Source organism: Theobroma cacao, chromosome 8 (assembly GCF_053813885.1).
Source record: "Theobroma cacao isolate CCN51 chromosome 8, ASM5381388v1, whole genome shotgun sequence".
NCBI classification, from domain to species: Eukaryota; Viridiplantae; Streptophyta; class Magnoliopsida; order Malvales; family Malvaceae; genus Theobroma; species Theobroma cacao.
This window is the reverse complement of record NC_142646.1, coordinates 3,672,430-3,700,053: the sequence shown is the minus strand read 5'-3', so window position 1 is coordinate 3,700,053 and position 27,624 is coordinate 3,672,430. Positions and strand designations below refer to the sequence as shown.

Below are 27,624 nucleotides of genomic sequence, written 5' to 3'. Positions count from 1 at the left end.
TCTAGCTATTTGTGTCATTGACATTTCTCTTCTTGCTCCATTTCCCTTCTTTTTGTAAGAAGCATTTTTTGTTCTTTAATTCAATTTCCATTTGCACAGAAGATGGATACCACAGCAGCTCAATTTCCATACCCATGGCAGCGTTGCAAAATCATTCACTTGGTATGTGTGTATATATAGTTATATATTACTACCAATTCTTTTGATACTATTAAAATTACCTTTCAACGATGTAGAGTACCTATTGGGAATGCTTGAAGCTGCCTAGTCCTAGACCCCACATGCATTAAAATTTTGCTCAGTAAATGGCTTTTTTTATTAAACCATAGACTATATTATTTTCAGGTGAGGCACGGACAAGCTATGCATAATGTAGAAGGAGACATTAATCGTGAGGCACTGTTGTCTCCTCACCTATTTGATGCAGAACTCTCCCCACTTGGCCTGCAGCAGGTAATAATAATTAATGGCTTGTTATCATCAAACTGTCATAATCGATTCAACCTGAATGAACTCCACAACTATTTTTTGATATAATCATTGTTCAATCTTTCCACTTTCCTTCAGGTTGATAGACTGCGAAAGGAAGTTCATGCTAGTGGGATGCTGAAGAGGATTGAGTTAGTCGTCACTTCCCCTTTGTACAGGTATAAAACTCGAAATTGCCTGAACTTCAAACTTTTGCGAAGGACTTTGTAGGTTTTGAGATTAGTACTTATCAAATTCCATATCCCAAGCTCAAGATCCAATCTATGGAAAACCAAATCAAAGAAACACTTGCTTGTTTAAAAAAATTTTTAACATGGCTAATGTTGGTGCTGTAATCACTGCAGAACAATGCAAACAGCTATTGGAGTTTTTGGTGGTGAAAGCCTTGGAGAAGGAGGGAATGACAACTTTTCTGCAATATCAGCTGTCAGTTGGCCCCAAATTATGGCAGTTGAGCTTTGTCGAGACAAAATGGTATGGCTGATATCTATCGTGTTAGGCGATTTCTTAACATATAATTACCTGAATTCTACCACTGTTTGGACTTTTATATTGATGCATTAATTCCTTTACTGAAGGGGGTTCGTCCTTGTGATATGAGGAGAAGGGTCAGCGACTGCCAAGCTCTTTTCCCTTCGATTGATTTTTCAATGGCAAGCACTTTAGCTACTCTATCTTTAACAGGATTTAAGATTCTGATATCTTCAATATTTTATCATGGTTAAAGAATTCAAGTTTTACATGGGTTCAGAAACCCGAATGAAATTGATCTTTTGTCTTTTGGTCTTCGTTCAGATGGATGGGGAAGAGGATTCTCTGTGGAACCCGGACGTTCGAGAGCCCGATGAAAAAGTTTCTGTGAGGATGGCCCAGTTTATGAAATGGTAATAAGTCGCAATTTTCTCTCAGAACAGTCAGAAGAAAAATCTTGGGTTGCAAAATGGCAAATCTAATACATTAACAATTCAACTTTCTTTCAATTTATCCCATGTTCCAGGCTGTGGACAAGGCCAGAGCAGGAGATTGTTATTGTGAGCCATGGCATAATCCTGCAGCATATACTGTATGTACTTGGAAATGACTCCCACCCAACAGTTAGATCAGCTTTATGCCAACGGTGAGCGTTAATTAATTGTCTATATATATATGTTCTCCTCTCCTTTAGACAAAACTTGATTCTTTGCTTGCCTTCGAAATTTTTCAAAGTTTCTGACTGATGAGGGATTGCCTCTTATCTGTGTTTTCAGCTTTGGCAATTGTGAGCTTCGTTCGGTGGTCATCGTGGACAAAAGGTAACCATTTGTTTGTAAATTTAGAGACAATCCGATCGACAACCTTGTACGCTTTTAATTTCAAATGCTCACTCAACTGGTTTTTGCAACATGCAGCCTTATGGGATCGGATTCACCTCTTTGATCACCAAGAGAAGTTGCAAAAGAGAACGCGTTAAGGAAGTTTCAAACTAATTGGAGTCTCTGACTTTTGAAACATTAGACTCACTGTGTCAATAATAGGGGGTAGTCTTAAGGATTCTTTCATCTTCTTACCAAATTGCATTCTTTTCTTTTTAAGGTTGTTTGATCAATTCAAGTCTGTTTCCATTGTAAAATAATTGATCGTTAACATGTGTTCCCTATTCTTTATACATGGTGAATAAATATGTATTTTGTCAAATTCAATGTACACTCATTGTCCTGTTGGGCAATTGTAATTGGAGTGGAATAATTTATGGAGAATCAGCATTTCTTCTTGTTTTCCTATCCCAGTCTCTGCTGCAAAAGGAAAGCAACATGACTCAACAAATTGTTCAATTTTCTTGTAACATGCATCGAATCTTTAACACCAACAATGCACCCGAACATTTATCTCATTGGTTGATACATAATCTTCTATCTAAAGAGCAGAATTCGAATCCTCTCTCCCCAATTATAAAAAAAAAAAAAACTTTAACACCAACAACTTATACTAAAAGCAAATGGCTTAAATAGGCATCATCTGATCAACTTCGGTGTAACAACATTATTCATTAGGACAAATGAGGGAAACTACAATGGATGTCTTCTCACCCAAAAATTGCCATTTGTTTCAAACGATTCCACAGGCATAGACATGAGTTTGATGTAGAGACAAAATTTTCTTTTTCTATTTTCTTGGTGTGCCGTCTTCAATAGATGAAGAGGTTGTTGTGTTGATTAACAATTTGAAGTAATCAAACTTAATGGAACACTACTCGACATATGACTGATTTCTCAAAGTACTCCATATTACTAGCAAATGTTTACTCATTGCACTATGATTTCCTGACAAGCATGTAACCTACTACAACTGAGAGGAGGAGGAAGAAAACAGCAGCAATGAAGTTGACATTGGGTGACTTGGTGGGTTTCTGGCTATTTTCTGCGCTGGTAATTTCTCTGCTCTTTTCTTCGAAAGAGCTAGGCGCTGAAGAGTAGGGGACCACTACATCCCAAAAAGATCTAGTGATCACTCTGAGGGCTTCTTCTTCGGGTTCCAAGATTGTTGAGGCATCATTTGGAGTTTCCATGGACATCAACTCAACACAATGATCTTTTAGAACCTGCACAGCATGAAAGCACTAAATCAGAACAATCTCTAAACAAATGAAAATTTTGTTCTTTTGAAAAGAGACAATAATAATAATAATAATAATATTAATAACAAACCTCAAGTGTCTCGGATGATTGTAGATAGTCACTGATAAATGTACCCGCCAACCAAGGAACAAAGACCCTCCGAGGTAATGAAAGATTGCAATTTTTCCTATTAGAAATTGTTTAGCATCTAGCAGATATCATCAATATTGCACAAAATAAGGGGAATATATCAACTTTCATTCTTTCAACTTGTTAACGAGTAAAGCAAGACTCAATTAACAGGTTATCTCTGAGGTGCAAGCTTGAAAATGCAGGAAAGAAAAAAGTTATAAAGCAATTGAAAATAGTGAACATGTAAGCATGAATAAATAAAAGCACATGCCATTTCGGGAAGTTACTTGTGGTACAGATGTGGCAAATGCCTCCTATTTTTGCTTATGTAATCAATATTGCAGCCACAACATAGTCGAAAATCTCAACTTCAGTAGAATAATCCATGATAATAAACAATGCACAGTAATTCAGTGGAAGAAAAACTATAGCAGGGATCTAAACAACAGAAGCTTCATGGCTCAAATGGATTGATAGAGAAAATGTAAAATTAGCAATTGATTGACTGAGACAAGAAATAAACATTCTAATCACAGTTAGGTTCTTTTTACTAAAATAAAGACCATATATTAACAACACCGCTAACGCACCTCAAGGAACGCAAAACAAGTTGGGAAACTGGCTTTTCAGATGATAAATCATTGCTTTCTTCCATAATTCCGTCGTCAGTTAGCCCTAGATCTCCATCTGCTTCATCACAAATGATATCCAGCCTGCTTTGCAAACTCCTGATGATATCATCCTGATCACAGCCATATCAGATTGAACAAGACAAGAATATCAAACCCATGTAGCTCAAGAGAAAAAGACCGTTCATTTTTCTTGGATTGAAAACATATAAAAAACCTTTAGACATTGGCATTTCAAGATAGTACTCATCGCAATATTAAAGAATTACAACATGATGGTTTTTGAGAATTTAGGACGTGATATAAATGAATAGAAACTGCACCTCAATAAAGATGAAGGGAAGATAAAATATGCTAGCTGCTTACTTAAAGCCTACCAAATGAACTATGACATGTCAAATAAGATAAAATACTACAATACATGAAAAAACTTGCACCATATAAGTGCACACAAAAACATAATTTAAAACTGAGAGGCATGCTGATTTTAGTTTCAAACAAGGTGACAAAAAGCTCAAAGAGACTTTTCCAACCAAAGTTTTAGTGTCAATATGTTATAAGTGTCTTTGGATGTGCAAGAGGATCTGAAAACCTAGGAATCTAGGGGCACATATTTATCCTGAACTTGGTCATCAGGCATAACTCAACTAAAACCAGATAATTCCATAAATTGAATCCCAATTTTTCTGTTCCAGATATCTATTTGAATAAACATTTGGAAACATACTTAACTTGGTCATTTTTCATATTCATCTCATGTAGAGAGGCAACATCTAATTCTATTTATTTCTCAGGACAGGCATTTCCAAACTCTTGAAAGTTGAAAAATTAAAGCAAGACCGAGTTATCATCTAAATCAATAAATAAATTTCAAATTAGAAGTAACACAGTACCTTTATATCAGCAATAGCCTGTGAAATTGGTTCCTTGGAATTCAAGAATGAAAAGGAACATACCGAGCCAGTAAAACTAACAACACCTACAACATCTTTCTGGCTGCATGCTTCACAAAATATAAACAAATTACTAAATGTTAGAAACAATAATATAACAATGTGAAAACATAATCAAGTTCAAAATTGAAAAAACCAGAGCACCTTCAATATACATATCCTTCATGAATGGTAGAAGCAACTCCACTTCATGCAAACCATCTGTTTTGCATGTCTCATCATTAACAACCTAAACATATAAATAGGATCAGAAAAATTACTAACAAAAGGTGAAGAATTTATTTAAAACTTAAGGATGCAAATGTAGATTAGAGTGACTGTCACCAGGTGTCCATCAATCAGGGCTTTTGCCCCTCGCAGCTCTTTTGCATAAATTGAAATTCCATTGCGGAGAACATCACTAAGCGTCTGGGAATTGGATGCTTTCCCTTGATATATTGGCAGTCTGGGAAACATAACTCTGTCAATAAGAAATGCCTATAAATATTATTTTGATGCTAGAATTGGTCAGCTGAAGAATGTCACCATATATATCATGAGAACCAACAATGTGGAAGAGAAACTAAGTTGCAAGTTAAGTCTTGTTATACAGTAAGCCTAATGTTTTAGCCAAAAGGACCATATAGAAGCCATGACCAAGCTGGCAAAAGTACATGCTAAGACAAGTAGTGTGAATTCCAAATGGACCTAAGGACAAGTTCAACTAGTCTTCTTACACCAAATAATAAAGCTTTGCAATGGTAAAGAACTTTAATTAAGATAAAGTAGAGGAATAGATAATACAAGTTACCTAAGATCAAAGTTGTACAAGCACTTAAAAGTTTGAAGGGAAGTTAAGACTCTTCCCATTTTGAAGTCACAAGGCTGCAAACTGCTTGATGTGATATTTGAGGACAGTGTACAATTCCGACATGTCCATCTACAAAAAGTGTATTTTCAAGTCAAAATGTGAATGAACTTTAATAAAATGAAGAAGTGGAACATTTTTAACTAAAAACAACTATGGACCTTAAATCTTATAAGTACCTCCTTGGACTGTAACATATGTGAATAAGCAGTCTTTCATCCATGTCATCGTCACAAAATGATATTGCTTCAGCAACTCCTTTCACTGTCTGCGAAAACCATTCCATTTACTTGAGATCATACATTGGTGAAAACAAAACTTCAATGAAATTTTCAAACACGAAAACAGGACAAACTCGTAATAAAATGAAGCAAACCTGGCAAAGCACCATGGTAGAATTCTTGAATGCGGCCTCACTAGCCCACACATAAATACCCACTACTTTCATTCCACCCACCACCATCCTCGACACCTTAATGAAACAACATTTACAAAATTTATTTACTTAAGAAAAAAAAAGAAAAAGAAAAACCGCATTCAATTACATTATTCGAAGTTAAAAAAGAAAGGGTACCTGGCGAGCGTGTTCAGCGACCCAATCCTTGTCAATGACCAAAGAAGAGGAAGAATCAGATGTCCGAGATTTGGGTTTCGACCCCTTTTTACTGTCGAATTTGGACGCCTCCAAAACCGAACAAACTGGCTGTCCGGCATCGTTCTGAGGTGTTGGTACTAAATCGAACACGAAGCCTCGTTCCAGATACGAGCTCAGCTTCCCTATCACCAGACCAACCTGGACTTATAGCCAGAATTTTAAAATTTATATCTGTAATTTTATTTCAAGTTTTTCGTATAAAACATAAAATTGAAAAATGAAATGGATTGGAACCTGGGCAGGAAGTGAAAATTGGGAGAGGCGATCCTCAGCTAGCTGGAGTTGAGTTTCGTCTCCGACCACAGCTTTCACCATGACTTTTGACTGTCACTAACAACAGATCGAAGAACGTCTGATTCCAGAGAAACGTTACACCATACAAGAAGAAGAAATCAAGAAAAATATGAGTAAACGGCGCCGTGCCGCCCTTTAACTGATACGTTGGATAGAGGACATGGGCCTTGGCGTTTCTGCAGTTCGTGTCGGCCTCGGACTTGGGATTCTCGTAGCTTTTGGGCTGTAATGGGCTTCGTCAGCTCTCTCCTTTGGGCTTTGGTTGTCCTAACTCATTGTAGTAAAACCTTTCTTAGTATTATTACGTACAAATAAATATAAGATTGTTAAATGAAAAAGCAAAACTGGCGCCTAAATATTAAATTTAATTTAAGAATAATCTCAAATATCCCACTCTTCAACCGTTACCTTGCACAAACTTAACTTCACTCTATATTGGAGTTGACATTCATGTATTCCATATTCGATATTAGTTCTGGAAATGCGGGCTGCCATGCCAATGTCTGCTGCCCTTGCTTTTCAGGCTTTTTTGACTTCTACTTTGTCTTTGTTTCTTCCCCTCTCTTTTGAACAGTTTTGAAGTGAAACGATCCCCCAGTTTCCCCCACTGCATTTGCAGCACAGGAAGCGCAGAAGGCCATCAGTTCAGCGCATTAAATTAACGTTCGTATCCACATGGGGATAGGGGTGTATTTGCTGGAGTCACTGGCGCCGGGAATATGGTAAAAACCCAACTGTTCTGAGTTGGCCTTGCCATAAATATAAATATAGTTTGCCATTAAAATATTGTACCCTTTTTTCCTTAGAGTATGCGTGAAACAAGGTTATTTCCCAAGTTATTACCCAAGTTGCTCCAACACAAAACAGGACAACAAATCAACTGTTTGACCCTCTTTTCGTTACGTTGTACTAGAGAATCTCCGCCTCTGCAACACAAAGCAATACAGAAAAAGGATTAAATTAAATTAAAATTAAATCAGAATTTGTCATCTAATCAACGGGAAGGAGCCTGCCTCTCGACCTTTTTGAGGATGGGTCCGCCGCAACATTTTTGCACTTTGGTCCAAACCTTCGGTAACATAAGCTGGTGGCATAAGATTTGAGAATGGGTTTTGGATGAGAGGCTGGAAAGTTCAGTAATGCGACTGTGAGTGGAGTGGCAGCTGGTAGGTTAGCTGATGGAATACAAAGAATATTCCCTTCAGAATTTAGTGCAACTTAAATCAGGGCTTTACACAATTGATTGGTTACACATAATGACAAATATTTTTTTTTTTTTGATGAGGATCCAAAATAGAGGACCACACCGTGATAGTGCAGTTAGTTCCACCTAAATTATTAATTTTGCCTAATATTTTTCAAATGAAACCTCTATCATATTTTTAAAATAATATTTGCGGTCATTATATTACAAAGTAATCAAGAGCCTAATTTTTTTAATTAAAAAAGAGAATTTTATTCTTTAAAAAAAAAATTATATATCAACTAATGAATAGGACTCGAATCTTGCTTTTTAAGCAAAAAATTATACATTAATCAATAAACATTATTCGAGTGTAACCTAAAAATTATGTTGTCGTTAAGCGAGTTCAAAACTGAATTTCCAATTCAATAAGGAAATAAGAATGGAAAGGGTTAGCTGACTGGAAAAAAAGGGAGGGCAATTCCTAACTTTTGTATCCAATAGACCCGACCAACTTCATCTAACACGAAGCTGAGGAACATACAAGTAGAAAACTGCTCTAAAGTCATTTTCCCTTAGATAATGACTTATCATCTACCTACCCTTCTGTCTACAATTTTATAACATTAGAAAGCTTAATGCTTCCTTAATCTATGGTAATTCCCCATAATTTTGTGACTGTTAATGATCTTCTCTCTGTGACAGGCTTTTTTTTTTTTCTCGATGTTTGGTAGCTTTAGATTTTGTTTAATTGTTCCTTTCACCGGATGGACCCACCACCAACAGCTTCACTCACTGGCAGACAAAAAGCGAATAAGTCCGCTGCTCTGGAAACGTTCTCCAGAGACAAGGATCACTGGGAAACTAGAAAAATGAGGGAAGCTTTCCGCAGTTGATTTGATCCGCCCATAGATTTACTCCTGTCTCTAATTTCCAAACAAAAATTATACTACAGCACTGTTAATTTTACCAAATATAATAATTCAAGGTAAGTTTTTTTATAAAAAAAAAAAGAAAAAAGAAATACATTTTGCACCATGCTTTCGCTTTTGACAACCTTATAATTGGCTAATTAATTAATTAATTAATTTTGAGGAATGCTTTCACGCATCTTCAATATTTCCCTTGTCAATCAATCCACCAGCTCCAGCAGGGTCCACCACGCCCATATCGCTCATAACCAAACCTCAATTTTCCGCCGTTTTTCGTTTCCAATGGAACCCTAAGGCTGTCTTTTCTTTAAAAAAAGAAAAAGAGAAACCCGAAAACCTCTCGAACATCCTCCAATGGAAAACTACTCCTACTCTTCTTATCCCGGTTCCGGCGACTCTTCGCCTCGTTCTCGAGAAATTGACTGCGAAAACCAGTCATGGGACGAGCCGCCATCGACTAATAGTAATAATAATAGTACTGCTAATTGTAAGGTTAAGTTTATGTGCAGTTATGGGGGCAAAATCCAGCCGCGTTCACACGATAACCAGCTGGCTTATATCGGAGGAGATACGAAGATCCTGGCCGTTGATCGCAATATCAAGTTCTCTGCTATCATGGCTAAGTTATCTTCGCAGTACGGTGGAGACTCTGAGGTTTGTTTCAAGTACCAACTTCCTGGTGAAGATCTCGATGCTTTGATTTCCGTTACGAATGATGAGGATCTCGAGCACATGATGTTGGAATACGATCGGTTGCATCGTGCCTCCGCGAAACCGGCCAGGTTGAGGCTGTTTTTGTTCCCGTTGAATCCATCGTTGGTGGCGTCGGGATTTGGCGGGAGTGAACCGAAGTCGGAGCGGCAATGGTTCGTTGACGCGTTGAATTCGGTGCAGGTTCAGAATATGGATGGCTCTTCGCCTCCATCTGCCGCGCTGCCGGCGGCGAATCCCGATTTTCTCTTCGGTTTGGATAAGGTGAAATTGCCGGATTCGGTCCCTCCGCCGGTGGCGGCGGTGGTTCAAGAGGTGGTTACGAAGGATGTGACAGCAGGATCGGACTGCGGATCGGAGGATCGGCACGTGATCGGAGAGCCGGTGGTGTCTCCGGCGGAGATTCAGAGGCAGATCCAGGAATTACAAAGACTGCATATTGCTGCCACTCTAGAACAAGGCGTTGTACAAAGGAAAATCGATGAATCCAATCCCAGAGCTTACAACAATACTCAAGATTATCATAAAGTGTCAGATAAAATCGCTACGTCACCAGCTCCAGTATCAGTTCCGTTACAAATGCCGATTCCGACGGCATACTTCCCGGAACGGCATTTAACTACCGCCGCTTATCCAGTGCCCGCGGCCGCAGCGGCAGCCCCAGGAACTGACCAGCCTGTTTACCTGTTTCAAGCTCCCCCTGCTGGAGTTTATCAACCGCCTCCTACATTGCGACAGGTTCCCGGACCAGCTCCTCAAGCTTACTACGGAGTGCAGCGGGTGGTTCAGGATGTTTACCGGGAGCAGCCGGTTTACAATGCGGTGCCAACCACAAAGGTTGGGGCTTACCCTGAGGGAATCTCAGTCATGCAGCCGAAAGGTGGGGTCCCTGAATCAGGGTATGTACAGGTGGCTTATGATGGGGCAGGAAGGCAAGTGTATTACACGGCGGCGCCGTATCAGGCGATGGCACCAGTGGCGATAGCGGGCGGTGTTGCGGCGTTGAATCAGGATGGTAAGGTTGCGGTGAACGCTCAGGCTCCTCCCCAAACTTCTTCCGTGTGATTTCAATGTTTTGTTTATTAAGTTATAATTATAATATAGTGAATAAGAACGAGTATTTTTATAGGTTTTGGTGCATTTGTTGATGTCTTGTGGATCTTTTTGAAATTTATTTTACTATCACTTTTGACATTGTTTGATGTGTATATGATGAGGGATTTTGGCAAATGACTGTAAATTAGTTGATTTCCTGATTAGTTTATTGCAACTGGGCAAGCTTTTTGGAGTCATAGAATCCTTAAACCCTGCTGAAAGTAGCATAAGGAAAATATTTTACTACCTCTGGCAAGTTCATTACTCCAATGCTGTCTGATTTTTTTGGCGAGAATTGCTGCTGCTGGATATTGTCTGATCTTGGGTTTGCAGTTGTATGTTGATTATTGGCCCATCTTACTTTGGGATCGTCAGAAGTTTCAGACATTGCATATTTTTTGTTTTGAAATTCATTAGCCTGCTTTCATTGAATGAAATAGACATTGCATATTTTGGGCTTGACTTCCATCTATCTGCATTTGGTGGATTTGGGTGCCGTATATTTGTTACTTTGCTTTAAACGGCCTAGTCAAGTTACCATGAGTATCTAAACTGATATTGCTTTTTCTTCAACATACATCTTACAGCCATACTTGCAATTACCCCCACCCTTTTTCCCCTTCTGGATTGTAGAATGAAATGATACTCTCTGCCTGTTCTTTTACCGTTATGCTGCAACTTGTCCCACCTATGGGGTCCATATGCACATTTAAAATGTTGGTTGGGTAGTTGCTATAACTCAGCAAAAGTGACTCAGTTGCATCTGATTTAAAAGGAAATGAGCTGAAAATCGGTGCAGAAGGAATTTGAATCCAAATGCACAATGAAAGATGAATAAAAGGGAGAAGTTCCATCTGGACTTTTTACCTTGAGTCTCTTGCATAACAACTGTTTTTTTTCTTTGTTTGAACTATTTCTACTTTGACACGGTAGTATGTGGTAACCAGATCTTCGTGGCCGCAGTTGCTACCGCACCTTCCTCGACAAGGAGTGTCGTTATTTCCGACGCTAATGGCTTCAGCGTCACTGTCAGTCTGTCATACACTCTTAACTCTACTGTAGGTACTACGACCTACCACCCTCCATTGTAGCGCCAGCACCCCAACCCTTCCCACCTAGCACTCCTCGCATTGAGTATTATGCACCGTTTCTCCACCAATCTCAAACTCTCTTCTACATTCATAGTTCATGTTGAGAAGTACTTGAGTACCTTTCGACGCATTAATCTCATTAATATCCGTCACCTTTTCCATTGAACCAAGCTGGTCGGAACTTTTTTCTTCAGTCTTGCAGCTTTTCCCATAGATTTCAGAAAGTAGAACAGCCAATACAATCATGGGCAGTACCAAGGATTCTTCATTGATCTGTTTTTGAAAATTAAAATTCGGTGATAATTAAGGCCAATTAATTGAGACGCTAATTTCCGGCCAGATATTGATTGACCTATATAATGCCAGACTTAAAGTTGAGCAAAGCTACAGCTTTTCCATAAGGATCCTCCACGGAAAATTCTACAGCCGTCATAAAATGCTGTTCCTTTTTCTGCTTCTTGCCGCTGTTAATTTCATACCCTAGTTTTCTTCCACGAAAAACAATTACCTGAAGCCAGAATATATACAATTTAGGGTTTTGACAGATGAAGAAACTAATCCATGCTTACAAGAGTTGTAATTATTCTTGCATAATGCCTTGGGCATTTACAAATATATTGCTTGCCTGGAGAACCTACTTACCAGAGCTAGGTTCTTTAATATAACTGAAGCCAAGGGTTGTTTAGATGCTCACCTTCCTATTTCCTTTAAACCCAAACGCATGGCCATCTTCATTAAATTTCTCTTGAACCCGAAACCGCCAATTGGAGTTCATCAAAGACCATACTGTTCCAGAAGCCTCTGCAAGCACATGCCTTTCACCAGATGTGGTCACACCAATCACTTCCTTCTTGGATTGGCAATTGTCACTTGCCTCTTCTTTCACAGAATCCCTGAGACGGGTTAGAAAACAGGCAGATTATTCAATACAGGAATTCAACTTGACCCATGATAATTACTACTGTGTCATAAGTTATAGTACTGTAAATGACTGAATTCTCTGTCGTTCAGGAGAAACTCGAAGTGGTAAAAAATTGTGCTATTAAATGTACCTGATCTGGATGCTGATAACATCATTACCAGCCTCATCCCTAATGTATGATTATTTAAAATGCTGAAACATTCCATGGATAAGAGGAAAGCAAAAATTGGAGATTGAACGTGTTTGAGTTTGAACAGAATGCAGCACGTATGTTGCTGGAATTGGAGGAGTGAAAGAGAAAGCGATTCGTAGACTTGTAGGTTTGGAATCAGCAAGTACAGAATTGGACACCAGATCAAACCATTTTTCCATTGAAAGCTGAGAAACTGGGTTTACTAGGTCCTTCAGAGAGATAGAGGTAGTTCCGAGCTTTTTGGCAGCTCTAGTTATGGCTAGTGCAGAAGGTGTCATTAGTTCAAAGACGAGATCCCCCCTGATTTCATATTGGAAAACAGTTACTTGTTTCTCCCTGGTCTCAGACAAAATGCTTAAGCTTCTTTTGCAGTTGAAAATTATATCCGGTTGTTTCTTGCTAATTGTGACAAGGAGGCTTCCTTTATGCCCGTGAGGTAGATCTCTGACCCCCACAATCTCTAGCATAATCTGAAAAACAGAAGAAGGCCAAAAAATCAGAACAACGAAATCCAACAGCATTTAGTGGCGAGGAGACACTTGACTTCTAGGATATATGAGGCTACCTCCACAACCATTCTCTTGCGAAGTTGATTTTTTTTTTTTTTTGAAAAGCTGGATTTTATTCAATTCATGCTAAATTGTCAACCAAACGAAGGGAAGAAACATCCTCCTCCCCCAAAAAATAACACCCTGCAGATAACATCAAAAAACAGTCTGCAGGTCCTAGCAACCTCAAGGTGTCCCCAAAAACAACACATTACACTCCCCAACCAGCAGTAAGGTTAGCACAACCTTAGCCACACACCCACAGAGGAAACTAGGAACAACAATAAAAGCAGGGCCCCTATACATCAACACAATCATTCACAGAAGAATCCAACAAAACCAGAAATACAATCAAAAGGTTGAAAAACTCCCCTGTACACATCCAGGATCTTTTCAGAGTTCTCCACGTTGCCCGAAATACCCCTCCATCACCAGCAGCTTAATACAAGTGACCCATCTCCCATGCACCTCCCTATTAACTAAAAGTTCTCAAAACAGCAGACTGAAGTTGAACTCCCTCCTTTGCTAAGGCATCTGCTCTCCGGTTAGCCTCTCTTCATACATGTTGGATCTCCCACCCCTCAACTTCTCTTTTCAATCTTTCCGTTTGCAAAATTAGCTTTCTCATTCTCCATGGTGCCCCATCCGGATGCTTAATCCATTTTACAGCATTGCTGGAATCGCTTTCGATGAGAAGCTTGTGATTGTCCTTCCATCTTGAAACTGAAAAGATCAAAAAGGCTTCCTTAATCGCCATCATCTCAGCAAACTTAGAATCGGTCTCACCAATCGGTTTAGAGAAAATAATTTTGACTTCTCCTCTATGGTCCCTTAATATTCCCCCAATCCCTGCTGGTCCCGGACAACCTCGAGCTGCACCATCCACATTAAACTTCATTTGCCCGTACCTTGGTTTGTCCCATTGTATTCCCTTCCTTTCTTGTCCCTTTTTAGGCAGCTGACATTGAATCGTGGGTTGTCTATAAACATCAAGAGCTGATGGATACTCCCTTGGCCATTTTGCATTCACCCAAGTTGCCACTCGAATCCTTGCAAGCTCCAGCACTTGATCAGTACTCCATTCTTTGCCTTGAAACACAGTTTCGTTCTTGCTTTTCCACACAGACCAAGCAATCGCAAAAAACACCATTCTCCAAATCCTGCCATCCAAACCTCCTAATTGCCACTCATTCCACACAGCAAACAAATCCTTAACATTGCCTGGCAAAACCCAACCCATACCCCACATTCTACACCAGCCCATCCAAACCTTCCAAGACTTTCTACATGTAATAAACAGATGATCGCATGTTTCCCTTACAACATTGCACAGAGCACATTGAAGCATATTATTCAAATTCACACCCCTTTTGGCTAATTCATCTTTGACCCCGATTCTTCCTTGCAACAGTTGCCACACAAAGACCTCAATTCTAAAAGGAGCCAAATTAGCCCACACATAATTCCATACTCTATCAACATTCTCATTCGATACATGGACGTACCTGCAGAAAGACTTTGTTGTGTAGTTGCCGCTCGTTTCTCTCTTCCACACAAGTTCATCTTTGAAATCCTTACAAAGGTGGAATTCTTTAAGGCTGTCGTGAAACTGCTCCCACTGCTCCACCTCCCAGTCAAAGAGTTGCCTCCGAAATTGAACGTTCCATGCCCACCTCCCATCCTCCCAAATGCCAAATTCAGTAACCTTCCCACTTTTTTTCACTGCTAGAGCAAACATCCTTGGGAAAGCATCAGCCGATACAACACCTTCAGTCCATTCGTCTTGCCAAAAATTCAAGTTTTCACCATTCCCTACAATAAGCCCAAAATTTGAATGTACCTGCAAAAAGAATTTGTTAGAAGGGGAAATAATATCTTGATACTCATTGGATGGAACTGCCTTTTCCCTCAGATTACCCAATTGAGACAAATTGATTGCAAGTGGAGATGGAGCATTGCCTCTATACATTGCTCCTGCCCGCCAATACCTTGAACCAAATGTGTCTTCCCACTGTTTGGTAGTTTCGGAAAACCCATTGTCCAGCTTCTTGCCCTTGGCTCTATCAGAATCTGTGTCATCATGCTCTAATATCTTGCCCATAGTTGCCACTAGATATTTGCAGTAAGAAAAAGGATGCAATTGGTGAGAGTGCCAGATGAGGTCTATGTCATATGTTGGAACACAGAAACATCTCACAGATTTTTCCCAATTCCTCTTAAACAAATGCAGAAAACCTTTATACCTGGCTACAGCTTCTTCAAGAAAGAGATCACCATTCATGTGGGATCTGGATACCTGTTGCATGCATTGTTGCCCACTTTACCGGTCAAGCGAGAGACTAAAAACTTAAAAGAATGATATCTATGGTTAAGTTATTTGAATTTCCTCCATTATCATTTATATGGATTAAGCATTTGTCTTTTCAAAATCTAAGCCAAATGCAGCAATTAGTTTTATCATTGTTCAAGTTGGTTGGCTCCTTAACATTTTAACAGTCATGATGCTAATAATAATCAATTTATGCCGATCTTTAAAAACTGGAACAGCCTCCAACTTGGACAAATTTCCTGATTACCTGATAAAAGAAAAGACTTTGCCTCTTGACAGCTGAAATCAGATCATACTCAGTGCTCTTCGGAACTCTTTGAAAATCTTCAACATTCTCCAGAAAGTGGGTGATCGTATTGAGTTCATATGGCTCATCAGGATACATCCTCTTCCAAATTTCTTCAGTTTGCTTTCTGCAAATTGCCCTAGTGGAAGATATGACATTCTGGTTGTCAAGAATTCGCCCATAGAGCTCCTTACAGTCAGCCTTGTAGCACCCCTGACAAGCCAACAAATTCGTAAAATCCACCGTGACAAATCCTGAAGCAGAAATATAGGCAATGCTGCATTTGCATTCATGGTTGCAAAGTTTTAGAAAGTCTACCGGATTGAGCCTATGGCAATGCCAAATCCATTCACAGTCAAGTGGCACAACTAAAGGGCCTTCTGAAACCGAAGACTCCGCATGTATGGCAAGCCGAGGAAGCCAACAGTATTTATACATATAATTGGCATGGTAAGATAATCAAAAGTTGGAAATCATAGTCATCATTCAAGAAGAAATTTCTAGCTAAAATTTCATTGTTGTAGCAAACATCAAATGAATTAAGTAATGAACTTAATTCGAGTACTTACCTATAAATGGTCCGGTCTAAGGCATGTCCATCATAGAGGCTGCGATTCCTATCAATCTCTGCAAGAAATCGTAGCAGTTGCTTGGCTGCAGCCACAAGATCCACGCTTATGGCAATCTTTTGTGCCTCTGCCCATTCTAATTCTTGATCCTTTTCCATTCTAATAAGCACAGGAAAAATTTTAGCTTCAAAATCAAACTTCAATGTCGCTTAAAACTCAATAATCTACCTTTAGCAATTCCGAGAAGGTACATCAGAATTTATACTCTGTCCGATCGCTTACTTCGCTAAATGTAGAAGAAACTCAAAAAGCTCAAAGAAAGAGAGAGATATTCATAAGTTTTGCCAGAGAAGTGATTTGTCAAATTTGGAAATCTGAGAATTCGTGTGTGGTAAGGAAAACCCTGTTTGAAAAATCAAATGTTAGCTTTCATGAAATTTCCTTTTCTTTTTCTCTACAAGGTTTGATGACATATTTACTGTCCAAATTGAATTTCAAAATTGGAGCTTAAATCGCTAATTTGCCGACTTGAATGTGAATGAAATCACAGAAACTCATAACAAACATAACTCTTCGTTAGTTTGTCCATGCCATTCCTCAGCATTAAGACAGTTTTGGAGGGCATTCAGGGCACCTTACAAGCAGGTTCCCTGGGCGGTTTGGCTGCAACAATTTCCTTGATTTAGTCTTCATTTATTTGTTGCGAAATATGAGAGAAGCTCCCTGGAAAGATCATTGAATGCTACAGGCGCCTAAGGAAAATATAATGAAACAATAATCATACAATTTGAAAATTCAAAATCAATCTGGAGTTAGTAACCATGAAGCCTAAGCTGAACACTGGTGTGAGTAGTGTCCAACAAAGAATGAACTACCCTTCAATCATTATTGTCTAAACCAGTTTCTAATTGTGCTATCCATGTTTTCACTCCATTCCTATATATTGCTATGCATGATAGGAAAAGCCTCAACCAGTTGCTTCTTCCAGCATCTCTATTCTCATAAGTTGACAGAGTGTTCAAATTTAATTCCTTGAAATGGTTCCCTTCTTCTTCTGTTTTGGTATGATTGTACTTCAAATCTCACCATCTAAGAAACAATTGATGTCAAATCCAGGCAGGTAACTTAAGCTAGGCATTATTATTGTTTTGAAGATCATGAGATCTAATCATAGTAGGCAACAACCATGAGACCCAAGAGTTCACTCTAATTTTATAATGGAAGTAATGAAGTGGCAGCTGGGCCTCTTCCACTTTTTCCCATGAGAGCGTCATCATGGAGACTTGCACTTTGGGAGACAATTCAATTCCACATCTTATCAGCCAATGTCTCTTTCCAATGTCCATGATGCATTGACGTTGTTCTCCATTATCTAGGCCCTACCTTTCTTCTCCTGAAGCATTCTATCTACCTAACCTTTTGAAGAATTCTGAAGGACCTAACTCCTCCCACTAATTACTAGGATCATAACTGAAGAAGAAATAGCATTGGTCAGAAATTCCTGGCTAGTATTTTATGCACGAAACTTTATAGTAATCAAGAAGGCAATGTCTAATCACATTTTAAATAAAGTGAAATTCTAAAAAAAATCTCCTTGATAATACATAGAAAATTCACCAAACCCCCCCTCTAATTTCAAAATGACACCTTTTCTTCCATGATTTTTACTCTGTCAATCATGTCAAAAATATCAGGTGGACAATTTACAGACAAGAAGTCCCAAATTTCTTCTTTGATTTTTCTTTTGTCTTCTTATTTTCAGATTAGTTTCTCCATGAATTATATATTCATGGAATCATCAAGAGTATGAAAAGGAGAACAAGATTTAACCAAACAACAAATAAAGCAAAAACAACCTCCGACTCCAAGTCATATTTTGATTTTTCGAATTTAAAAACCTTCATCTCCAACATCCAAAGCCACAAAAATCCAATGCCAAGCAAATCAAAATTTAAGTTACTGAAATGAAGACCATGTCAAGCAGCAATCATGATTCCTTGACATACCGTAAAAGTCAAATCCTTTGACTGAAATCTACACTTTAGGAGGTGAAAGAGAAGAGAAAACATTTTTTCTTTTGATCTTTTTATCCATATCTACAAAGAAGAAGACGAATAATCAGTACTAGTCAAAATGAGAAAAGTGGCAGCGAATTGCCACCGATCTCTAGTGGTACAAACGTAAAGGGTCAAAAGAAAAAGAGAGGTAGAACTCAATACCGGGAAAAAATAGAAAGAAAAAGAAAGGAGGCTGGTCGAGGTGCACAATCTTCGCCGACTGTGAAACAATGGTAAGAGAGGAAAAAGAGAGTGATGCAAGACTTGAATCGGGCCAAGAAAGTAGAAAAAGAAAAAGAAAATTGAACAACAGAAAGAAAATAAAGAAGAAAAAAGAAAAAGTAATGTCTGCAAATTTTCTACTTGGCCTTTTTGGTCGAGCTCCAAACGACTAACGCTTTGACTAACAGAACAAGATACCAAGGGGGAGGGAAAGGTGTCATACTTAAAATTACAGGGGCGATTTTTGGATTTTCAATATATTGTGAGGGGGTTTTTGGAATTCACCCATTTTATAATATGCGTTTATTTAAGCAAAGCAAAGGACTCTATAATATTTTAAATAATGATTATTTTTATAATATAATAATTAGAAGAGATATGTTTTTTTTTTCTTTTGATATTTAATAGTTTTTATCTCTTATCAAACATTTGAAAACTTTGGTTTTATGTTTTTCAATTCATCAACAGATAAATGAAAAACAATTTTTTAGTGCTCAATTTTATTGTTAGGGTGTTAAACCCAAACGTGATTTTAACACCAAAAAATTAAAATAAAAATTTTTGGTTAGTTAAAAATCAAACTAGTTATTCAATCCTTTTAACATTTATACTTTACTTTTAAATAATAAAACACGAGTAAATTTGAAATTGATGAATTATTAATTTATAAATGAATAAAAGTTTTAAATTAAATTAGACAAGATAAATTGGAAACATAGAGGTGATACTTAGTAAGAACAGATCATATAAGTAGGTGCATGTATAACGTATTCATATTTTGGTAAGATTTTACCAAATTAATGCATTAAAAAATAGAATTTTGAATGGAAAATTCCCTAATTTATCTACAAGGAAATGGAGTTTCTATTTATAGTAGAAAATATTTTCAGGAAAAAAAAAAAAAAGGGGGAAAGTCAACAAATTGAGGCTAATTCGTGAACTGTCACCAACCATGTAAGAAAGCTGTAGTCAGCACTATATCATCCCCCACCAAACCCAAAGCCTTCCTCCCTTACTACAGGCCTTAATTTTCTTTTGGTTTTTTCCTTGAATTTTCTCTTCTTCAAAATCTACATTTTGTATCTAATACTGTGATTATTTTTAAGCTTAAAGCTTCCTACTAGCGCTTTGATTAAGCTTTGGTTCAATATCTGCTGGCAGCTGCACCTTAAAACTCTTTATCTTTTCTTTTCCCTCTCTGATTGGTGAGAGAGAAAGTGGAATGCTAAGGGGGAAATAATTGGCAGAAAATTAGCGATGGTGGTGAGGAAAGTAGGGAAGTATGAGATTGGAAGAACAATCGGAGAAGGAACCTTCGCGAAGGTTAAGTTCGCTCAAAACACGGAGACCGGCGAAAGCGTTGCCATGAAAGTCCTCGATCGCAGCACCATTATCAAACACAAGATGGTCGATCAGGTCAAATTTCCACCTTTTTTTTCTTTGGTGTTGTCATGAAATTTCGGTAATTTTATGAGAAAGTTCTTCAATTTATTAGAAAGACTAGTTTTTTAATTTTCTTTTTTTATGTATTTTAACTGAACTGAGGTGAATTTGATAAATTTTCATTGCTTAGATTGTAGTCTTAGTTATCCGTTCTAATAATTAAGCTTTAGTATGATTTAAAATTTTGAATTCTTTTTCAAGTTAATCATGAGTTTTGTCTTTCTTATGTTTATTAATTAATGCAGATCAAAAGGGAGATATCTATAATGAAGCTTGTTAGACATCCTTATGTTGTTCGTTTGCACGAGGCAAGTAATTTAGTATTTAGAGTATTAAATTTCAGATTTTGTGGTTTGGCTTGTTTTTTAACGATATAATGTTTGATTTCTTAGGTCATAGCAAGTCGAACTAAGATTTATATAATCTTGGAGTTCATTACGGGTGGTGAATTGTTTGATAAAATAGTAAGTATCATTAAAAGGATCCAAATTTGGTTGTATTATTGGATTTTTGTTTTTCGTGATTATCAAAGGTGGCTGGTAATCATGTAGGTTCATAATGGTCGTCTTAGTGAAGCAGAAGCTAGAAGATACTTCCAACAACTTATTGACGGTGTGGAATATTGCCACAGTAAGGGAGTCTACCACAGAGATTTGAAGGTGTTCTTTTTGTTACCATCTGGAATGTAATGTTACTTTCCTTGGTTTCATCAAATTCTGATCGATTGTTTGCGTCTATCATACAGCCTGAAAATCTTTTACTGGATTCCCAAGGAAATTTGAAGATTTCAGATTTTGGCCTTAGTGCGTTGCCTGAACAAGTAAGAAATTAATTGAAGAGTGAACTTCCTTTTTTGCCTTCCTCCTTTGACATTAATAAAGATTGACAGAAGTATAATCACACGGGTTGTTATTTTATGACGTGTGTTTAGGGAGTTAGCCTCCTGCGGACAACATGCGGGACTCCTAACTATGTGGCACCAGAGGTAATCATAGTTAGTTTTTGAGTTGAATATACTGTACTTTGATGGCTTATTTTGTGCTGTTGCAATGTTTCTTAAATTAATATTTTCATTTTTGTTATAGGTTCTCAGTCACAAGGGATATGATGGTGCTGTGGCAGATGTTTGGTCTTGTGGGGTCATCCTTTATGTTTTGATGGCAGGTTATCTTCCATTTGATGAGCTTGATCTCACCACGCTATACAGTAAGGTATGAACTTTTGTCATAGTCTACTAGTTTATGGTTATTGTGTTTATCCTTCTGGATTCATGACTTATTTGCCAAAAAACTTGAAAGTGGACCAAAAAAAAAAACTTGCATTTTAAAATTATCAGTATTGCGTAACTGGTGTTTTTGTTTTTAACGTGCAGATTGAGAGAGCAGAATTTTCTTGCCCTTCTTGGTTTCCTGTGGGAGCAAAATCCTTGATTCATAGAATTCTAGACCCAAATCCTCAAACTGTAAGTACTTGTTGGCAACAATTTGAACTTTTTGAGCTGCATTAGTAATAAGGCCATAGAAATTGATGGAGTGGATTCAAGGTATATGATGAAATGGTTCTAAGTATCCTGGAATGCACACTAAAACAGAAATGTTCAACCTAATATACTAGAAGTTAAATTAAAAGTATGCAACTTAATGAACCACAAGAATATCATCACCTTTGTGATGGCTTAAAAGGAGCCATTATTTATTTGGCGCTTGTTGTTCTGATAACCCTCATGCAGACCATTATAAAGACATGTTTTCTATATGCATTGCATTGACTCTTTACTTTGCATAACTTATACTCAGTGCAACCATGAAGGATTCTGGTCTCATATTTGAAACTAGTGCACCGGTTCCTACCTCTATATGGTATTCCTTTTATTTGATAGAGGTGTTTCTATAAATATAATAATGGTTTCAATATAGTTTCTGTTTCTGCTTGATTGTAAGAAATCTCTCTCCTTTTCTGTACAGCGTATTACAATTGAGCAAATCAGGAGTGATGAGTGGTTTAAGAAGGGCTATGTTCCTGTCAGACTTCTTGAGTATGAAGATATTAACTTGGATGATGTAAATGCTGTTTTTGATGATCCAGAGGTCAGTAAGGTATTTAAAAGCTTTAATTTTGTTAAATATGCTGTAAAAGTATAATTTGGATTTTCCAATAAATAACATAAAGTCTTCTTAGGTGTGTCTAAATTGGGTTTGTTTGTATGAAAGCATCATTGTGATTAATATCGAACTCTCTATGCTTGATAATACACTGTAGGAAGAAAGGGGTAATGAGCAATCTGGAAATGAGGATATGGGTCCATTGATTCTTAATGCATTTGACTTGATCATTCTTTCTCAAGGCTTGAACCTTGCAACGCTTTTTGACCGTGGACAGGTAGAGTTCTTTAATAAATTGTTTATATGCAGTCCTACCTCTGTTGACCAGTTTTTGAAAGAATATGTGCTTTAATGTTTTTTAACCAAACAGCATGCTCTAAAAGCTGCTGGGGTTTTCTATGCTTTTTGATGCCTAAAGCTATCCATTTATGAGCTTTAGTTTCACCTGGCAGTCATATAAGGAAATCTTGTATTGCAATTTCTCAATATCTTGCCTTCAGGATATGTTTCTATGAGGCAGTCCAATGTATGTCTTTTTCTTTCTAATGTTAAGCTATTTGAATGTATTATCCTCCTTGACAGGACTCCATGAAGTATCAGACACGCTTTGTTTCACAGAAGCCAGCAAGGGTTGTTCTGTCTAGCATGGAAGTTGTTGCACAATCAATGGGCTATAAGACACACATTCGAAATTATAAGGTAGACCACTCAGGCCATTTAGCCATTGCTTTTAACAAACAGATTTTGTGCTTTGTTTCAATTTAAATTAGCTATTTTGCCGCAGTTCTAGTACTAAATGAGCTTCTCTTCTTTTATAAGTTATTTCATCAATTTGACTGGAGAATAATCTTGCCCATAGTATTTCCATAGTCATCTAAACTCTTGATTATATGTTCATTTTTCAGATGAGAGTTGAAGGTCTTTCAGCTAACAAGACTTCTCATTTTTCAGTTATCCTCGAAGTAGGTTTTCATCCTCAACTCTATTGAATTCCAGATTAGCCTTTAAATTTAATCTTATTTTCTTCCTTTCTCCCTCTGATCATTCTTCGGCTTGAAGGTTTTTGAGGTTGCTCCCACATTTTTGATGGTTGATATTCAAAAAGCAGCTGGTGATGCTGGAGAATACCTAAAGGTTAGCTACCTTGTCAGTCACATATCAAGTTTGTGTGTTCCATGTAATCTGCTTCTTGGATTCTTTGGTTGACATGGTTTCTTGGGATAGCCTTCCAGCCTTCCCTCCATACTTGGCCCTCTTGAACATATTATCTCTCTTCCCCGCACCCCTCTCTCTCTCTCTCTCTCTCTTCAGTCTCTTGTTTTCTTGCATTTTTGGATTCTGACATAAACAGTGCATTTTTGTCTCACAGTTTTACAAGACATTTTGTAGCAACCTTGAGGATATCATATGGAAACCACCTAACGAATCGAGCAAATCAAGGATCACCAAATCTAAGAGTAAAAGGCGTTGATTTTTTATCCTGTAAAATTGCCTGTATTTTGATACGTTTTATATATGCTTAGGCGATACAACCTTGAGGTCAACATTACGGCTTACCTAACCCCACATTGTATTCTTCCCCCAACTCCTTTCCTTCCCTGAAGAGAAATAGGAAAATATAGTATTTGTTTCTACGTTTTTGTATGCTTAGTGTTTGTAAAGCTCACTTTATCTTGATCCATAATTTGTCTCCATAGGTAATGTGCTATATACCATAATCATATGAGTGCAAGTACTTGACTTTCGATGAGATCATGTGAAGAATGGTTAGTTGTTGACGACTTGTCGTTGGCTTTATTTATTTTTTAAGCAGAATCATCCAATTTCACAGCTCTAGTACTCCACCAAGCATTTCCATTCAGTCAAGGATTTTCTTTTGAACTTTGATGCATGATGATCCCTTGTCTGTTTATGTTAAGGTGCTCCACTCTTTCTAATGCCCTTGCTTTTTCGCTGCTTAAGGACCTTATTTAACATTGTCGGTGTCATTCAGCCACAGGATGGCAAAATCTGAGGATTATAATTTCAGAATTTGTCAAGGAATTGAGCAATCTCTCTCTTAGAAAACTTTCTGCCATGGTTTATCTGAGGCACGAACTTCATCTTTTAAGCCAATGCTCTAGGAGGCCTAATCAGAGCATTGACATAGAGCTGCTGCTAAAGCATAGCTTGGCTAAAGAAATCAAGCACAGTTCGTTTCATACAGTTTCGATAACCTAATCGAATGGACTGTCAATGTCTATATTTACAGAGCCTTTGAATTTTTCATAAATATCACGGAGAAAATAATTTGTATGAAATGTTTCAAGTTTAGAAAATTGGGAAAAAGGAATTGTTGGGAACCTGCCTTTAGTCATCAAAGTAAACTACCATTATCCCCACATGAACACTGCCCATTAACAAATTTATGGAGCCGCTTGCGATCCCGAACGATGATTTTCCTAGCATTCAGTGAAGAGATGGCCTTCATAAAATTATGGCAACCCCTGCACATGCTAATGTTCTTGATAATTCGTATAGGCGCAGCATCTGCTATATTCAACAGGCCAAATGCAGCAGCCAGCTTTTCACTATGTTGAACAGTGGAAGAGAATGTTTTTTCCTCATCCTCTTCATCAACTAAGTCAATACTTTCAAGTGATTCATATCCAAGAAGACTTTTTGCTTTATCAAGCAGTTCATCCAACAATTCATGCATCTCAGTCCCATAAGTTTGCCTCTCATCGGATTTGAATGCATAAACCTTGTCCTTAGTGCTGATCCAGCTCCAATCCATTAACTTTTCAAGTCTCTTCTCCTCCATCAATGCTCTTACTTTGGAAACATCCTCCCATCTCTCTGCAGACTTGTACATATTCAACAGCAAGAGGTAAGTCTCAGCATCTTTTGGCTTGAGCTCAAGTAACTTTTCAGCAGCATAGAATCCCAATTCAGTTTTGCCATGTCTTTTGCATCCTGCAAGCAAGAGTGACCATATAAACTCATTTGGCTGAAAATCCATCTTCCTGATTAAATCAAAAGCTTCAGCTAACCTTCCCAACCTCACAAACATGTCAATTAGGCATGCGTAATGGTCCATAACAGGTCTGATTTTATAGTCTTTCTGCATCATCTCAAGATATCCGAATGCTTCATCTACCATTCCAGCATGGCCACAAGCCGATAAAACACCTACAAAAGTTACCTGATTTGGTCTGACTCCTACCAGTCTCATATCCTCAAAGAGCTGCAGTGCTTGCTGAGTCTGTCCATTCTGTGTAAAAGCATTAATCATAGAAGTCCATGATATCAATGTTCTGGCAGACATCTCCAGAAAAGCTCTGCTTGCTCTTTCAATGCTTCCACATTTATTGTACATATTAACTAGTGCCGTTCCCACAATCACATCTGACAAATACCCAGTTTTAAGGGTCTGAGCATGGATTTGTTCCCCTTGTTCTAAGGCCACCATCTTACTACATATAGTTAAAACACTTGAGAAGGTAAATAGATCAGGTTTGAAGCCGGAGTTATTCAATTTTGAGAAAATGTTGAGAGCCTCGGTTCCATTATGGTAGGCTGATAGATCATCCTTTGCAAGATCCATCATTTCACCGTAGCCTGCAATCATTGAATTCATTGTAACCAAGCTCATGTCTTCCATGCCATTGAACAATTGCTGTGCTTCTCTAAACCACCCACATTTGAGATACAAATACATGATAGAATTCTTTATGCGGAGGTTTGATCCATAGCCAAGCTTAATGCTTAAACAATGAACTTGTGCCCCTACTCTCAAAGATTGCATTGTACAGCACATGCTCAGGGCGCTGGTCAAAGTGAACTCATTAGGCTCAACATTTTCAGCAAGCATCTCAGTGAAGAATCTCAGTCCCTTTGCAGCTCTAGCATTATCTCCACAAGCAGAAACAATAATAGTCCATGAAATTACATTCCTTCTCCCAATCTTTTGAAAGGCTTTAATAGCAGAATTCAAGCTGGCACATTTCGAGTATAAGCAACAAAGGGAGTTCCCAACGCTTGTATCATGGTCAATCTGGTATTTAATACTGTAGGCATGGATTTGCTTCCCCAAGTCAAGAAAATTCAGTGCAGAACATGCAGTCAAAGCACTTCCTAAAGTATAATTTGTCGGATAAGAGCCGAATTCCAGCATCTGTTGGAAAACATAGATGGCAGCATCTGGTTGATCATTATGAACATAGCCCGTCATCAAGGTCGTCCAGGCAACAACATTTTTTCTAGGTAAACTGGTAAAGACTTTTCGAGCATTTTCCATGGCTCCACATTTGGCATAAACATTAACAAGGAATGTCAGGACAAACAAATCTTCATGAGTTCCGGTCTTTATGATATGAGAATGTAAATTTTGTGCTCCCGCAAGTGAATTCCTGTCAATGCATTCTTGCAAGAGGGGGACATAATAAGATGTTTCAATCCTTGAACCATCTTTTATCCTGGAGAGTGCTTCTTGGAAGTCCATAGACCTAACTGATTCTGACTTGCCATCTAATTGGGTGAACTTGTGAGTTCTTGGATAAGAAATGCTTGGACTCTGAGAATCAATATGCAGCTTAGCATCAACAAATGTAATAGAGCACAACACAATTCTTGCTAAATTACTCTGAAAATGGAAAAATCAATTAAAAAGCCAAATTTTGGCATGATGAAGAGTGATAAGTAGTCAAGGAATCAGATATTCTGCATGGACAAACCCTCTTGCATCAGTTGTAAGTAAAAGGAAATCCCATATCTTACAAAATTAGGAAGAACCCATTATCAGCAGCTAAGAAAGACATGGAATTCGTTAATTCAGTTACATGGTACTGCATAGAGCAAATAGAATAGTTGAGGAAAGACATTGAAGAATACCTTATCCGTGGAAAGAGAAGCCGGGGAGTGCTTTCTGGAGTCTGGTTCGAGCTTGAGACTGCCACTGCCGGCAAAAGAAGGCAAAGAAGCCATTCAAGAAAGGTGGAAGGATAATAAAAGTGCTTTGAATGCAGCATTATAATGTAATAAGAGTTATGGAGCATCAACTGTTACGTTATCCTTATTCCTATTTGTCTGAGAAATGACGAGTGATAGGCAAATAGTGGACGTGAACTCTGAACTCATAATAGTCCATCTTTTCTGGTCAATCATGGTCAACCCCAATGAATCTTAACGATAATCTTCAAAAAAAAATCTTCCTTCTCTTTTTTTTTATGGGATTTTTTACCCTTTTTTTTTAAAAAAAGTCTTTCTAAAAAATAAATTTGATAGGATATATAAAATTCAAATTTATAAATTTTTCCAAATTCTCTTGTCATGAGAATAAATTATTTTTTTCTGAGATATTTAATGTG

At 37.9% G+C, this 27,624-nt stretch overlaps 5 protein-coding genes and 1 pseudogene across 7 annotated transcripts; 3 read left to right on the top strand and 3 right to left on the bottom strand.

The window, feature by feature from the left end:
• LOC18591860 (Phosphoglycerate mutase family protein) lies at positions 1-2,224 on the top strand. Its single transcript, XM_088808869.1, is given in 9 exon segments — positions 1-162; positions 346-453; positions 568-647; positions 834-963; positions 1,068-1,142; positions 1,285-1,373; positions 1,487-1,606; positions 1,737-1,781; positions 1,878-2,224. Coding segments are annotated over 9 exon segments (798 nt in total). The 5' UTR covers positions 1-102; the 3' UTR covers positions 1,969-2,224.
• Positions 2,225-2,485: 261 nt separating this feature from the next.
• LOC18591859 (oxidoreductase, zinc-binding dehydrogenase family protein) lies at positions 2,486-6,683 on the bottom strand. The gene is made up of 11 exons (XM_007018261.3): positions 6,534-6,683; positions 6,219-6,437; positions 6,021-6,116; positions 5,824-5,912; positions 5,588-5,716; positions 5,122-5,242; positions 4,942-5,026; positions 4,738-4,847; positions 3,806-3,957; positions 3,174-3,270; positions 2,486-3,067 (listed from the first exon to the last, which is right to left on the bottom strand). The coding sequence occupies exons 1-11, from the start codon at positions 6,612-6,614 to the stop codon at positions 2,780-2,782; spliced, it is 1,467 nt and encodes a 488-aa protein (XP_007018323.2). The 5' UTR covers positions 6,615-6,683; the 3' UTR covers positions 2,486-2,779.
• Positions 6,684-8,885: 2,202 nt separating this feature from the next.
• LOC18591858 (uncharacterized) lies at positions 8,886-10,613 on the top strand. The gene has a single exon (XM_007018260.3). It carries the CDS (start codon positions 9,063-9,065, stop codon positions 10,482-10,484), a length of 1,422 nt encoding a protein of 473 aa, XP_007018322.2. The 5' UTR covers positions 8,886-9,062; the 3' UTR covers positions 10,485-10,613.
• A 643-nt stretch (positions 10,614-11,256) lies between these two features.
• LOC18591855 (glycine-rich domain-containing protein 1-like) lies at positions 11,257-18,898 on the bottom strand (annotated as a pseudogene). Its single transcript, XR_016027837.1, has 10 exons — positions 18,672-18,898; positions 16,681-18,548; positions 16,453-16,611; positions 16,202-16,319; positions 15,845-16,096; positions 15,109-15,564; positions 12,658-13,190; positions 12,300-12,498; positions 11,958-12,113; positions 11,257-11,878 (listed from the first exon to the last, which is right to left on the bottom strand). The product of XR_016027837.1 is annotated as a glycine-rich domain-containing protein 1-like (transcript).
• A 753-nt stretch (positions 18,899-19,651) lies between these two features.
• LOC18591854 (CBL-interacting serine/threonine-protein kinase 8) lies at positions 19,652-24,059 on the top strand. Of its 2 annotated transcripts, none has more exons than XM_007018253.3 (14): positions 19,652-20,147; positions 20,420-20,482; positions 20,567-20,638; positions 20,726-20,833; positions 20,920-20,994; positions 21,106-21,159; positions 21,260-21,385; positions 21,547-21,636; positions 22,139-22,261; positions 22,434-22,553; positions 22,859-22,975; positions 23,182-23,238; positions 23,336-23,410; positions 23,646-24,059. In XM_007018253.3, exons 1-14 carry the CDS (start codon positions 19,989-19,991, stop codon positions 23,745-23,747), a joined length of 1,341 nt encoding a protein of 446 aa, XP_007018315.2. In that variant the 5' UTR covers positions 19,652-19,988; the 3' UTR covers positions 23,748-24,059. The 2 variants fall into 2 exon arrangements, with proteins under 2 accessions (XP_007018315.2, XP_007018316.2); XM_007018254.3 differs by having other exon boundaries at positions 22,139-22,270.
• Positions 24,060-24,299: 240 nt separating this feature from the next.
• LOC18591853 (putative pentatricopeptide repeat-containing protein At5g52630) lies at positions 24,300-27,373 on the bottom strand. Its single transcript, XM_018125735.2, has 2 exons — positions 27,149-27,373; positions 24,300-26,831 (listed from the first exon to the last, which is right to left on the bottom strand). The coding sequence occupies exons 1-2, from the start codon at positions 27,239-27,241 to the stop codon at positions 24,633-24,635; spliced, it is 2,292 nt and encodes a 763-aa protein (XP_017981224.1). The 5' UTR covers positions 27,242-27,373; the 3' UTR covers positions 24,300-24,632.
• Between the last annotated feature and the right edge of the window lie 251 nt (positions 27,374-27,624).